The 15,909-nt window shown below is 38.7% G+C and overlaps 1 protein-coding gene across 1 annotated transcript; it reads left to right on the top strand.

The window, feature by feature from the left end:
* The first annotated feature begins 8,001 nt into the window (after positions 1-8,001).
* Positions 8,002-15,442, top strand: csrnp1a (cysteine-serine-rich nuclear protein 1a). Its single transcript, XM_067453822.1, has 5 exons — positions 8,002-8,159; positions 11,205-11,391; positions 12,137-12,399; positions 12,690-12,986; positions 13,927-15,442. Exons 2-5 carry the CDS (start codon positions 11,211-11,213, stop codon positions 14,725-14,727), a joined length of 1,542 nt encoding a protein of 513 aa, XP_067309923.1. The 5' UTR covers positions 8,002-8,159; positions 11,205-11,210; the 3' UTR covers positions 14,728-15,442.
* The last annotated feature ends 467 nt before the right edge of the window (positions 15,443-15,909 follow it).

The raw sequence follows: 15,909 nt of genomic DNA, 5'->3' as shown, positions 1-15,909 counted from the left end.
TTTGTTCACATATCTTTTCACTTGTTTAGATAGTCACTGTTCCCATGGTGACGTCAAAGCAACGTAAGAGGATGAATTTATTAATATGTCACATTTATAGTGAATGATGTGGGGGAAGGTAACATTGCTAATGTCTTTATGTCCTGGGTCATCTCTCTTTTGGTGCTTTTATGACTCACTATTAATCATTTAAAACAGGATAAAGCAGTTCAGTTTCATAAGGACAAAATGAAGGACATTTTGTGTTACAGAGGAATAGCTATATTTTGTTGTGTGTTTTTGTTGTTTTTAATGTATGTGTGTATTTTTTTAAATCATCATAGGGTGCCTGTCATTACACACACATATAGTTCTCCAGTATTTGTAAAACGCATACTTTCTTTCATTTTTGCTGTTGGTCTTGGATTACACATTGTCCACAATTTCTTTGTGTCTAACTGTACAAAGACTTCTGGGAATTGATCTCAGTGAATGAAGTGAGAAAGGTGTACTGTAGGCCTACTTCTAAACAAGTAGCCCTCTGGATTTTTTTATAGCTATACTTAGAAACAGGATAAACCCCAGAGAATCCTCAGGAGCACAATGCAAAGTACTCTAGCAAAAGTGTGTGTTTGTGTGTGTGTGTGTGTGTGTGTGATTCAGGTATACCCTTATAGGGACAAAATGTCACCACAAAAATGACAATATCCAAAATCCTTGTCCTTGTGGGTGTATTTTTGGTCCCCATGAGGAAAATGGCTTATAAATTATACTAAGTGATGTTTTTTGAAAGTTAGGGGAATCGAATATGTTGTACGGTATTAAAATGATTATGTATATGCAAAGTCTCTATAAGACGTGTGTGTGTGTTTGTCTAAAAGGTCAGAGCAACAGACGAGGGAAAAATGTAACTTTTAATTGTCAACAAGAATTAATGCAAGTGACCACTGACACTAGAAGCAAAACTATAATTGTATTATCTGCGACTTTGGGTTAGTTTTTTTTAAAGCATGAACTGACAACATAGTAAAAAGTAAAAAAGAATTGTAAGCTTGCTTTACATAACCATTTCTTACTCATTACCCATTTCTAAGTTGCATATTGAGTAGTACACACCTGGTGCACCAAATTGCCATGGCAATACTAGCAAATGTGACAACAAAGAATCTTGAAGAGTTCCACCTGTCTATTCAAATTGATCTACATGCGCCAGATCCATAGCTGTTACTGTTGATATGGCCAAACACAAAGGCACTGCCATTAGATTTGCATGTTAGATTTGCATTTTGTATTAAAACCTAGATCTACATCCAGTATTTATCAGTCATTTGATTAGAGGTCTTTAACTCTCTATTGCCTCAAGTCAAAAACAAATAATAGCTATGGAAATGTGCTACTCGGTATTACATACTAAATTAATGTTATGAAGTCCAAAATCACTTTATTGTAGGCTACTTCACATAGACTCCTAGCATGACAGCAGAGATCAACAGAGCAGATGTGACTTTATTGGACTGAATTCAGTGAAGGGTGAGAAATTAGGCCAGAGCTTTTTGTGCCGACAGCTTTGTAAAGTTTGTCAGAATCTCCTTGTATGTAGGCCACTTCTTGACAGAAAGTGGGCCACAAGTGCTAGTGGCAGCAACCTGAGAGCTAGGGGGAAATGTAGGTTAACTATTACATAACAGCCGATTGCCTCATTGAAGGGGGTAGATCGAGAGTCACTGGGAACAAAAGATTCCAATGATACAAAACCTCTAATTTTGATGTAGAACACCATGGCTATTATCACAATATGATCTGTGTATTAACTAGTTTAAATGCTCAATAATAAATGATTTATCCAGCAAATTTTCCTGTAATTTTATTTGAAGGGATAAATTGCTAAACAACAACAACAACAACAACAACAAAAAAATCCTTTGTTGTTGTTTTTTTACTAGTTTGATTTGCAATAATACACAATTTATTTTGCAATATAATGTCAGTCAACTGGCTAGGAAATATGGACTATAAAATATATAAAGTATGTGGAATATTAATTACAATTATTTGAATCTTGCCTGTACATTTGTCATGTGGGAAAGGGGAAAGAGAGAGAACCCAGGACCGAGAAGGCAGGTGAATTGTTCTTTAATGATAACTTAGGCAAGACAAACGAATGTGTTGGACGTGAACCTGAAGGGACTGAGAGAAAGACAAAAATGTTAAGGATGTCTGGGAGGACATCATTAATCAGCGCTTGGAAAAGACGGCCGGTGCGTTTACTAACTGTAACGGAAGCACCCGATATTCAAAGTGTCCTATGGGTGTATTAAACGCGGCCTTAATACGAACAAATGGTATGCGTTGCGGAGATCTAGCTTTGTAAAAATTCTGGCTCCCTGCAAGATCTCGAAAGCGGATGACATAAGTGGCAAGGGATACCGGTTCTTAAGGGTTATGTCATTGAGGCCTCGATAATCTATGCAGGGCCGCAAAGTGCCATCTTTCTTTTTCACAAAGAAAACCCCGGTGAGGTGGAAGAAAACTGTAGTGCCCGCATTAAGATGCTCAGCGAGGTACTTTTGACAGTCGGCCTCAGCATTCCACATGGCCGTTACCCACTCCCGGGCTCGTCCCGTCAGCAGAGAGATCACGTAGGCGATGCGGGAGTGGTCCTTGGCATAAGTCTGAGGCTGAAGTGAAAACACAACTTCACACAGTCAGAAATGAATGGCATTCAGTGGACTCACCAGCATAGCAGGGAGGATTGTTGACCCATGGCTCATGCTGACCAGGCTCCACCGCAGTAGCAAGCTCCGGGCGGGAACGACAGTCTAGCAGAAAGATCGGTCATTTGGGCTCTCAACGATTCGACAGCCTGGCGGGCCGCTGACAGCTCCTCTTCGTGTCTGCCCAGCATACTCCCTGGAATTTGAAAGCTGTCTGAAAGGCGTTCCCCCTTGCTGGGTCCATGGGTTGGTGGTCAGAGTATTCTGTCATGTTGGGAAGGGGAAAGAGAGAACCCAGGAGCAAGAAGGCAGGTGAATTGTTCTTTAATAATAACTTAGGCAAGACAGCCGCAGCAGTCAATAACAAAGTCTCATGTAATAGTAGCTCAGAAGATAACTGGTGTGTCTGGCAGAGGCGGCAGTAGAGAAGGAGAGCCCAGAGCGCAGTCACCACAAGCAGAGGGCGGCAGCTGCAGATGAGGAGAACCCCCGGGCACAGTCACTGCAAGCAAAGGCCGGTGAGCTGGGCAGAGCACAGACACAGCACAGTCCTGAGATCTTAAGCAAACAGATAGTGAGACACAGCCAGCCAACATCGGACGAGAGGGATAACATAGATGACATATGGATAACCAGCGCAATACTCTGACAGAGAACAAAGGGAGAACAAGGACTAGAAATAGAGAGAGTAATCAGGAGGATGGAGACAGCAGGTGTGTATAGTAGGAACCTAATGAGCCGATGATGAGAACCAGCTGACAGCAGCCGGGTGAAGAGAAAACCTGAGAGAGGGTGCGAGTAAACGGCAGGCCAGCAGGGGGTGGAAAAGGGAAGGATGGAGCCAGGATCATGACAACATTATTTAAAAGCTTCCGCTAAGACAAAAATAGTCCATTAAAAGGGTCCTGAACTGAAAAATCAACATTCCCTTGAGCTTTTGATATATAAAAGGTCATGGTAATATACAAATATCTTGTAAGTTTTGAGCTGAAAACTTCATGGTTGGTCAAAGAAAAACTTTTATTGACACCAGGCACAGCAAACAAGAGATCTCAGAATGTGCCAGGTTGTGACGTCAGAGTGTGGTGAAACAGCGCCTCAACAGATGAAGAAGAAGAAGAATGCCTGATCCTGTAGCCCCGCCCACCAACTCAAGCCTGACATGATAAATAACATAGGCCTACCTGGGGATAAACCAGATCGAACATCCAAGCAATAAACATGCAGAATCATTCAGATTCCAAGCAATAAAAATGCTAAATCATTCAGATTCCACATTCTGTGTTGTTCACGCTTTCTTGACTTGATATTTGAAGAAAAAAATGTGGTCGTGGAATTTTTGATCATGCTTTGATTTGTCTGACTCTGCAGTGATGCTTGTGTGTAGTGTGTGTGTTAGTTGATGCACGGTTCAAGGTTATATCCACAGATCGGGGGCCAAGTAATAAAAAAATAACATTCCAATTAATTGTGGGTGGATGAGAGATTAATCATTGTGTTTGTTTGATAGACATTTTGGGAGCTGGGCGAATTTTTCCATTTGCCATTTCTCCACATGTACTCGCGGGGGAGCCAAAGCTTGTTAAATAAGCAAAGCTTATCCAATCATAGCAGTGGGCGTTTACTTCCAAGTCATCATTGCTGCATGCCCCAAAAAACCGAGCGTTCCAGGAGAGAGGCTAAAAACCAAGATATAAAGTAGCCTATACTAATTTATTATGATGTTTTTGAATGTAAAAATCACGCAAATGTAACGCAAAAGTTGACCTCAGACAACAGTATAAAAAAAATAACAAAGCCAGTTCATGACACCTTTGTAGAAATGAACACTGCAACAACATTAGATGATTTTTTTAGATTAGATGATTTTTCTTTCTTCAGTTGAAAAGAAAGATGTTTTTTAGTCAAATATTCCAGGATGTTTTAATGGACTTCTATGGAAACCTACAGGTTGAAGGTCCAAATCAATGCTGTTTCAGAGGGCTGTTTTAAAGTTAACTAATTCTTTAAAGGTACACTAACTTTTGGCCCTCTAGCAGTGAAAAAACAACTGCAAGCATTTTGCATGAGTGCTTCAGCTCTATGTGACTATGCAGATGAATATGACTCTTCATAATACATTATGCTTCAAAATTAACACAGCTACATATAACAATTTATCTGTTCAATAAAATACCTTACTTACCTGTTGAGTAATAAAAACGCAATCTTTGTACATTTTAACACATTTTAAATTCCTTAGTTTTCTAGCCGTCTCAGGGAAGCCAAGTCAACCTTTCTCGCTCATTGTGACAAATAACTGTTACAGAGGCCAGCTGGCAAGAGCTGTGCGAGTAAACCTCACTCCCCTGATCTCAAGAAGTGCTCTAGTAGAGGCAGGTATGAGAAATCGGGGTGAGTAGGACCTGGGTGAGGGGGTTACATAACCTATGCCCCTCCCACACCATACAAACGTCAAGAGGAATGTTTCTCTATTTACAGATATGACAAGACTGTCACAAGTGGTTGCAGTGATCGTATGATGAATTAAACAGAAAACCTTTACCAACACTTAATAGCACTGAGAAGATTACAGAGAAATACAGCAGAACAGGTAAGGCAGAGCCCAATGGAGCTGAAGGGGTGGAGGGATGAAGAGCAGCTGAATGCCCTGAAGTCTGTGGCGCAGACAGAGCATCATATGACCAAGGCAGAGTCGGAGACCCACGTGGAGCTGAGGGAGGGTGGAGAGATGGGCTCAGCGTCTGGATGCCAGGTATCCTATTGACTAAGCAGAGCTGAAGATCTAAAGACCTGATGTAGATCCACACAACCCAGTAGAGTTAGAGGAGGAGCCGATAGGCTAAAGGGAACCAGTGGAGTCGGGGCTGACAGACTGGCTGATTTTGGAGGAGAAGGTAGAAGAGGCTGGGTGGAATCTCTGAAAACATAGGAGACTTGTAGCTCTGAAGGACCAGTGGAGACTCAGGAAATTTGGAGATGGACAGGACCAGCAGAGGCAGGAGATTCAGGTAAACATCCATCACAAAATACAGAGGCCAGCTGCAGCTCATCCTCAGGTGGAGGAAGAGTCCTTTTGTCTGGTATATACGCACTGCGTCTCCATCTGTGGTGGGTTCTGGTGTCATGTCCGTGCAGTGGGCCGATGGCTGGGCTCTGGATCTAGAGTGGGGCTAGTGATGTCCTGTGCTGGGCAGATGCTGAATGCCAGATCATTGTTCACCAGCACCCACTTCACAAACACGTTGAAATCTCCCACATGACTGTTCACTGGGAGGCGTATTTTATGACAACAGTCTCAGCGAGGGATCCGGATAATTTGTTAGGCATGCCAGATCTAAAAAGTCCCATGTGTGGTCCTTCAGTGAACAGTCCTTCTGCTCAAGGCAGAGCAGTTGGATGGTCAGCAGGTCAGTTGGTGAGGTGGGAAAAAAAAGAAAAACGCAGCAAAAAAAAAAAAACTCTTCTAGGTTTCATTCTTCTGTCACAAGTGGCTGCAATGGTCGCACAATGAAGGAGAATTAAACAGAAAATTTTATTTACACAAACTAGCATTTAGGAGATTGCAGAGAAATACAGAAAAACACAGCCACTACACAAAAACGAGACAGAACAAAGAACTGAGGAAACTACGGGTTTAACAGGGAGACATAATGAACTGACGAAAAAAGTGCATGGAACTAATTAACAACCAAGGAAACTAACTAGGAACTCAAGAAGTAGGCAAAACAGGAACAGAACACAGTGAAAACGAAACCAAAACTCACTATTCTCGTTACAGAGACACACAGGCAAGTGATGTATATACAATTACCTGCAAAAAAAAAACATCCTGACAGGTCTAGAATATAAACACTTATAAAAAGCTTACCAGAGTGAATTAGGGTAAGACAAAATCATGTTTTGAAAGAAGGACTGATGATGCAATTTTGAGCAAAAAAAGTTACATAGTACACCTTAAAATATTCTTTGCTGCAGATAAATACTCATAGCTCATTAGATCGAGAAATCAAAATCTACTCTTTTTTTCCATTATTCTCAGATGTACAGTTTGTGAGCTAATAACCTATTCCCGTCTCTCTACTTCAACTCTGCATACTGATACTACAGAGTTTATGGTCCATGCTTTGAATTGATTTGCTTATGTTGTGCAACGTCTGTATGCACTAAAATAAGTTGGGCAGAAACACAGCTTAGCATAAATTACTTTCTCCACTTGTGGTCACTCTCTCAATACTAGTGTGTGTTATGGTAATTCTCAGAATAGTTAATAATAACCACAATATTTTTCATACAAAACATTGAACCCTTCAGCATATGGATGCTTCTGGGTATGTTTAAAAGCTCGTTCCCTTGTGTATTGTTGACATGTTTTAACCTGCTTTCTAAGCGTCTGTGGTTCTATTGTAAGACTGTCTTACCACCAGCTAAGAAAGGGGGGTTAATGGGTGATATGTGCCCTGTGGTTTCATTACCAAACAGATGGGAAATCATTGAGGTGATACAGTCAGTGTTATGTGTGTGCGAGAAGGAGAGAAAGAAAGAGTGAGAGGGAGGCACAGAGATGTTACCATCTGCCTCTGAATCCATGATGCCCGAGTCTCCTGTGATGGATGTTTCACAGTGTCATTGCCATGGAGAGGCTCTTTGGTATCCAGGGAGTGTTTCTCTAGTGATTGGCTGAGTGGCTGGAGCAGCAGTCTTTATGTTTTTCTGCTCTACCTTTTGTCTGAACCCAGTACAGCTTGCAATGAAAAAGTGTGATATTTAATCGTGAAGTGGTCTCCCCTTTTCTACATCTGTGAAGATTATTTAAGGAAACCATTAAACAGAAATCTTTATGTCATTACATTATATGAGTCGTATGCTTTTCACAAATTTGGTTCCCCAAATTATGCCCAATTGACATTTACTCACAACTCATTACTCAGTCACATGACTTCTTCAATTTTAAAGTGTTCACTGGGAGAAACAAAACCAGTTTGACAAAATATTTGTATAGTCTAAGAACTCATCTAAAACATTTGGATATTATTACTATGCACTATATCTTTGGGACCTTCTGTGGCCCTGTGTGAGTTGTATGGATGTTTCACACAAACCAAAATAAGGACATCCATGTACTTTGCATGTACCTCGTGTTGTGGGCAGCAGGATGATTTGACTACTACTGTAGTTTTTCGTCACTGATAAGTTTGTTTTGCCAGTTCCATCCAGTATTCATGACTGTTCTTTGCCCGTCAGTGTGTCTGTGTGTGCACGCGCTGAGCGTAATGAGTGCTGTTTTTGTCCTCATATTACTGTTTACGTCAGGCAGTGTGGGGGGAGTTTTCCACTGACGAACACAAACTCAACAACAGCTGATCTCATCTCACTGTACTGTACGTGCATCGAGGACTAAGAAAGGGAACGTTTTCAAGCATCGTGGTCGTCTCTACTCATGATACACAGATACACAATTACTGGGTAAGTGTTGGTTTTTGTTCAAGGTGTCTGTGTTGTTGTAGTAACAGTTATATCTCAAGCTGCACGTGAAACACAACATTTGTCATAAAATGCGAACTCAGTAGTACAATTTGTCTGCTAAACGGTTCATTCACAAACTGCTAGTTTGAATTGTATATTTTAATGTCATCGCGTTTTGATGTGGTCTCAAATAAAGCATGACCGCGAGAAAGTCCGCTACGGAAGTTCACCAGCTGCAGAATTAAAGTGCTCGTGTGCGAAAAAAAAAAAAAAAAAAAGTTGCATTGCTATAACTGTTTAGACTTTCGATTTCTATTTAGCTTTGTGCAAAAAATGACGAAAGAGGAAAGGAGCTGTTTCGCACATTTAACCTAAATGTTTAAATATGATGTTTGAATAACACATAGTGAGGGTTATATAAAGCACTATGCTTGACAGAAAATATGCACCTGCATGTCACGGAATCATCCTCATGTATAATTTAAGAGAACAAATTGACAGTGGGTTTGACCACTTTAAATGCATTTTTAAAATAGAGTGAATGAAAGTAAAGTAGGACACATTTTCTTATTAATCTGTGTTCCGACATTAAAAACAACATTAAGTTTACCTTAAACTAGTATAGAAGGGCACAGATAGCCAAAACAGCATAGTGACAAACGATCAGACACCGTGCCACTTTACTTGTATTCACCCTGCTTTACAGATACATTGTTCTTTTTAGTCTTCTCAGTTTGCTGCACGGTAAAGGTGAGAAAAAGTCTGGTTGTTTTGGTTTGCACTGCAGTAACCTATTTTTTCACCTGACAGCTGTCTACTTTCCCCGTTCAGTCTACAAACTCCACCTCCTTCTGTTTACATGTAGGGAGACATTCTAACATTCACATGTTCATTTGCATAGTTGTAGTCTGGCCAAATAACACTGCCAGTTAAAGAAATGATAGATGCTGTTTGATTTCAGTGGAAATGTGTGGCTTTTGTTTGTTATTGTCTCCTAGGCCAATATGTTCTTGTAATCAGCTTCCCCCTGTCTTCCCCCTACACTATAATACTACTCACAAAAATGTATAAATGAATGGACAAATGCATAAATGAATGAATTGGTGTCTGCACATTTTTAAGAGATCTATCACTTTGTTGGAGCTAGAATAATCTGAAAATCATGTGTCACCACACCAGCTGATGCTGATTTTCTTTAGAGGCATAATTCGCTATGCAACAATTAAATATGAAGTCTTGCACATAAACTTTATGAAAAAAATCTACTATTATGTGCAACACAAAGTGTCATTTAACTCACACAGCTATAACCTTTTACATAGTTGACTTAGTGGCATCTGGGATTACAGTGCAGGTGTTTACATAACACTGTCCAAAGAAAGCCAGACCTGTGTGAAAGAGGTGTGAGAGAAAGTTAAGGTTGTCCAGGATACAGGCGGTGTGCACAGGGGCACCTACTGTTCTTGGCATAGGAGCCATTTGTGTGGGCTGGGCTTGACTGGATGCACTTGGAACAAGAACCAGGTGATCTGTGATGCAGATTGCTCCGTCCTGCGGTGTGAGGTGGTGTTGTTCTGTTATTCGAGGTACACAGAGTTCTCTGTGTGTATGCGTAAGACTGTGCTTTTTTTTTCCTATCGCACACCCACTCAAGCAGAAAAACTTCAGTAGAATGTGCGATTTGTGTTACGTTTCCTCTTTTGTTTCCTTTTGCTCGCAGCGTATATTTGGTGCATTCATAAGCTTTGAAATGGAGCTTGGCAATTGCTATCATATGTTCTGGGGACTCTGCAATAAATACACAAGTATCGGTTTACACATTTGGTCAGGCAGTTTAGCTGAGCTAAATGTCTTAACATTTTGTTCTAGAAGTACTCAAAACATCTGAGGAATGTTAATGACTCCAGAGCGAGATAGAAGAAACCATTGATTCCCTCTAGACTTATCATTGCTTGCATAATGCACACTTATGTGCTTGCATACGTGTTGTATATTATGATTGAAAACAATGATCATTTGCCTGAGCAAAGTTGTGCTTGTGATGTTGTAGTGGTTCAAGTCAAGTTTTGTCATATTGGGAAACCTGCTTAACAGGCTTCTGTTTAAAGTGAAGATGAGAATCTTTGGAACCGGCCTGAACAAGAGTCAAGGTGTCAAGTTGCTCCTGGATAGGATTTATATGCTAATGGTTATCGAACATCCAAAAATTATATTTTCAGACTTGATATTCACAAAAAAGTGACATAATATCTAATTTTATGACATTCATTTATTGAAAAATACATTTAAAAAGCAATTCATAAATAAAATGATTGGCATAAACTACTCTATAAAGAGCATGTTTTCAACTTTTGAATTAAAATTATTTTGTCAGTTTTTGGGGAGCAAAAATGGAGATCTACTGCATCTGTCCTGATGGTATATATATATATATATATATATATATATATATATATATATATATATATATATATATATATATATATATATATATATATATATATATATATATATATATATATATATATATATATTATAATGAAGAAAATCCTTCATTAAAAGAATTACATTTAGAAATATGGACAAAAAAGTGCTTCTGTGCTTATTACAATTTCAAAACCTTCTATCTGCCAAATCATGTCATGTGGTGCAGTCTTAAATAATATTTATTAATAAAAATATATAAATTAAGATATATATATATATATATATATATATATATATATATATATATATATATTTGCAAAACTATACACTTTGCCTTGATTTTTTTTTTTTTTACAACTTTTTGAAAATAATAATAAACATGCATTCGTAGTGCATGTCACACCTGGTTGTTGTTATCTGTATGTTATGTTTTAGAATCATACATTTTTTATATTTTCTAAAAACTGGAAGTTTTGCATACACAGTAAAGTTCAACTAGATTTTGAAAAGATTTTTCCTTGTATTTATCATGAACATTTTCGTTTGACCCAGTAGCTAATGTTTACTTGATCAATTGAATTGTATTAATGCTTTAATTTCTCCTATATAATATGACAGATTGCCATGGCTACATCACAACGTGGGGGCTTAAAGAGAAAATATGGTTTCCCAGATGAGGATGCCATTTACTCTTCCTCATCCCCCTCATCGCACTCGGAATGGGACTCTGATGAAGACAGCCCCCAAAGCGATAGTGTGGACTTTGGGCCTTTTGGTTCTTTTTCTTCAAGCCATAACGTTCAAAGTGAGTCATATATGGTAACTGTGCATTTTTCAAATCATACAAGAAAACTAAGTTATCGTCTCCAGTGTGCTTAAACATACACAAGGAGGTGTCTTGTTATCTGACCTCAGCGTTATTGTGCAGCTCAATAGATAAGAAGAGAAACAGACAGTTGTAACATTGTTTATCAAAAGATGTTGTGCACAGTCATCCTGCCATTTTAAACCCTCAAACCTCAAAGTGAGCAGTAAGCACACCAATTATTAAACCATATGTATAATCAGTTACACTGTCCTGTCTGGGAAGAGCATATCTGTAAGTGTTGTTCTTTGCTGGTAGTACCATGTGATTGTGTTGTCTGTCTGTGTGTCTGGACATGCCTGGATCACTGTGTTTTTCATTGTTGATTCACAGTGAAAAATGCAAGTGCTCCAAATATTAAGAGCTGCTACAGTGCAAACATATCTGACATATGACCTCATCCCATTATCCTTGTTGACAGAGTGAGATACTGGCATACGTCAGATACTGGCATTGCAAATAAATAAAATCTGCAAGAATATTGCAATCATGAAAAAAGTTATTGTTCCTTTTAGAACTGCATATGTAAAATGATCAGATCTGTTATAATTTCTTTATTGTCTCAGTGTTAAGTTCGGTTTACTTGTTGACAGATCTGGTTCAGCTGCCCTCTTGTGGCAGCTGCAACAGTCACAGAAACCATAAGATAATTAATAATTAACAGATTTTATTTCTTTACTTTCAGTTTCATCCATCCTGAAGAAGACAAAAGATACTCAATCCAAAGGCAATGTTCGGTTTGGCATGGTTACAGTGTTCCTCTTCCAGCGCTGTCAAGGGTTCAGCAGCGTGCCCAGCCATGGTGGCTGCACACTAGGCATGGTTAGACGGCACGCTGCCCGTCAGCAGTTCACCTTGGCGGAGCACACGCAGGAGCAGCAGCGCTTGCGAATGGAGAGAATCCGCGAGCAACACCAAGAAGAGAGGCTGGAGGCCTTGAAACAGAAGGTGAGAGAGGTTTCTTTCCTATATCCAGAAGCAATATATGTTTTATTGTTGCACTTTATTTTACACTATGTGTACTTACAGTGTACTTAGGAAATGAATGGGTAATAAAAGGTAACTACATAGGTTAAGGTTATGGTTTAGGTTTGCTTCAGACTCTGGGTTCAGGCCAAAATTCTGAGCTTGGAGCCAAATATGCATACGGTTCTCTTTATTCTGTCCGAATATATGTAAGTGTGAACTCGTGAAGTTCGTTTTAGGCTGTCTTCATATACATTCTTTTTTTTATATAGATGATCAGCAGTGGGACTCTCACAGTGACAGAAGTAGACAACTTGACAGTGAACGACATCCCAGATGAAGATGACGATCTCAGTAGCGCAAAGCTCGAGGATATGGGATCCCTCCGTCCTTACTCTTCCAAGCGCAGACGTGCGTTATTAAGGGCAGCAGGAGTTGTGCGAATCGACCGGGAGGAGAAAAGGCAGCTGCAGGAGCTGCGGCGGTGGAGGGAAGACTGTGGATGCCACTGCCAGGGCTTCTGTGAGCCGGAGACCTGCGCCTGCAGCCAGGCTGGCATCAAGTGCCAAGTAATAATAAATTCATTCATTATTGTTTCATAATTTTTTTCATTAGTGATGGCGCCTTTGCAATATTAATCGTTTTATTGGCATTTTGTTGTTTAAAGGATTATTTTATTCCTCAGGAGATTTAATTGAGCTCTCAGCTATATTTCATTTAGGTATCAGCTTTGTGTCTGATGAAAAATAGACCTAAATTAAACTATTTTTGGCATGCAGTAAGACGAGAGAGCTATAAAATATGTGTGGATAGCATTGCTCATACAATTTGGTCTTCAAAAGTTTTGGGTTGGTGAAAGTCAACCCAAGTCAACCCAAGGCTCACCAAGGCTGCATTTATTTAATCAAAAATACAAATAAAACAGAAATATTGTGGAATATTATTATAATCTAAATGAACAGTTTTCTATTTAAATATATTGTAAAGTGTCATTTATTATTTTCTCAGCATCATTACTCCAGTCTTCAGCATCACAATAATTTTAATATGCTGATCATTTATTATTGTTCATTGTTGTGCTGCTTCATATTTTTGTATGGAAATCTTTTCAGGATTCTTTAAACAATAGAAAGTTCAAAAGTACATCATTTATTTTTAGTTAGAAATATTTTGTAACATTATAAATGTATTTACTATCACTTTTAATCAATTTAATATATCCTTGCTGAAGAAAAGTATTACTTGTAAAAAAATTTTTTTTTGAGAAATTCGAGTTCATAAGGAAATCTAATACTTATGGAGACACTTATGAGGTTACTTGGGTCTTTTTCTCAGGGGAAAAATCTGAAAAACTCATTTGATCTCCATCTCCAACATTTGATCTCCATCTAATCTCATTGAGATATTGAAGGATCTCATCCATGATGTTCCATGAAGTAGTTGTGCTGCCATATTTTTGTTTGTTGTTGTTGTTTTTTCTTGTTGTTGATAATTATAATTTGTTAACAGATGGATCGCTCCAACTTTCCTTGTGGATGTTCAAAGGAATGCTGTGGGAATCCTGCAGGCCGAATCGAGTTTAACTCCAGTCGTGTACGGAGCCACTATATCCACACACACATGAAGCTGGAGCTGGAAAAGAGGCTGCACAATGACAACAGAGTGATCGCCACTGAGCAACAATCAATGGCGAGAAACAGAGCCATTACATGTCCAGCAGAAAAAGACTTGAGCCCAGAGCTCTGCAGGCAGGGAGACAACAGCTGGAGCAGTGACATGACTGACAACTCCTGCTCTTCTTCTTTAAGTCTGGACTCTGGAACAGATGTAAGGCCTTCCTCTGAGCGACCCGCACTGAACGTGGATGACACAGGACTCACTCACATTTTCAGTTTTTCTGATTCTGATGGAGAGGGATGTCCATATGTTAAAGAGTATGATTTGTCTGCACAAGCTGCTGGCGGTACAGCCACAAAGGAAAGTAGCACCAGTACATCTCAGTTGGAGTATCTGGATGAAAATGCCAATCAGGCCACCGTGGAATGCGTAAATGACACCTTCGACATCCCCAATACACCTTCTGCATCTCCGGATCACACCAGGAACTCTTACATGGACCTCAGTCTGTCCTCAGACTCTGACCTGGTCTTTTTTGATACGTTTCATGAGTACGGTCCAAGCCACAATCATTTTAAAGTGTACAGCCATATGGACTATATCTCACACCACCAGTTCCCCCCCTGTCCCAGTCCTTCTCAAATTGAGGACTCAGGAATCGGTCTCCTGGAGTCTCTGGTAGGAATTTCTTAATAGGGTTCCGAACAGAAGACGAACAAGCCTTGTTTATTTACAATCGTACAGTATGATTTATTCTCAATTACTATGAGATAAAGTGTTAATAATTTCTGCATTTAAGGATATTCCTTAGAAATATATTTTAGGATCTTAATGTAGTCTGTAACCATTCATGACTCTAGTGCCAACACAGTTAAAACCACTCAGTTAAAATCTGTGTAAAGTATCATGAGTTATAAGTCAATTTCAAGAGGATACTTTGCTGCCAAAAGACTTTTGCGTTTGTACAGTAATTTCAGGTCAGATTTTATATTTATACTTCCTAAACTAATGGCTTAATTACCTTTTATAAGGTCTCAAATGAATCCCATTGCAGTAAAGAAAGTTTTACCTATAAAAGTCTATTCATATTTATTTATCATATGTTTTGCTTTAAGCGATCATGTATATAAATCAATGTTTTGTTTTTGTCTAGCACAGTAAATGTATTTCTTAGTATTTCAAATGAGTTAGCTGTAATAATCGTCAAAACGCCATATTCATATTTTATGTAGGTCTTTTTATTTCAAGGACCTGTATGCCTTTTTATTTTTAAAGAATGAATTGTAATATATAAATTCATGCCTACTCTGTATTTACTTAAATGAATGTTTTTGGACATTTCAATATGTGCCCAACTTTCTTTTCTGTGAAATAACTCCTCTTAATAAAATGCATTTGATAAAACCAATGAGAATACTGATTGACATGAAAGAAAAGGAGACTGGAAAAACTGCTGGTAAAATTGGATGATACAATACACATGATTGTGGAAGATAATGAAATCTATTCAATAAAGGCATTATTAAGCAAATTCCATTACTCTTAACCTATTGGCTGTTGTGTACATATGGTTTATTTTTCCAAAAACGGACACATTTGAAGTGGGAGGGGGTGTAATTATTTTTCAAACTAATACTCTTTAAATTACTGTTGTTTTCTCCTTAGAAATCCCACAAGAGGGCACTTGTGTACATTGCAGCTACACAACAGATTATAGCCCAAGATTTCTGAAAAAAAATTAAAGATTGAAAGACAAAGTGATCAGTAAAACACAGCAACAACAAAGCTAATTGTCAATAAGAGAGGTTGAAATTAAGGCAATTATGTTTGTAGCACAAAAAATTAAATGGGTTACTCCTTTTGTTGTATTATAAT

The sequence above is a fragment of the Pseudorasbora parva genome, chromosome 9 (genome assembly GCF_024679245.1).
Source record: "Pseudorasbora parva isolate DD20220531a chromosome 9, ASM2467924v1, whole genome shotgun sequence".
Classification (NCBI taxonomy): Eukaryota; Metazoa; Chordata; class Actinopteri; order Cypriniformes; family Gobionidae; genus Pseudorasbora; species Pseudorasbora parva.
Note: the sequence above shows the minus strand (reverse complement) of the source record. Positions and strands in the feature narration are given on the sequence as shown.

Coding starts and splice junctions, on each gene's coding strand:
- csrnp1a (XM_067453822.1), top strand. CDS start 11,211: ATGGCTACATCACAACGTGGGGGCTTAAAGAGAAAATATGGTTTCCCA. Junction 11,392..12,136: donor TTCAAGCCATAACGTTCAAA/GTGAGTCATATA, acceptor CTTTACTTTCAG/TTTCATCCATCCTGAAGAAG. Junction 12,987..13,926: donor AGGCTGGCATCAAGTGCCAA/GTAATAATAAAT, acceptor ATTTGTTAACAG/ATGGATCGCTCCAACTTTCC.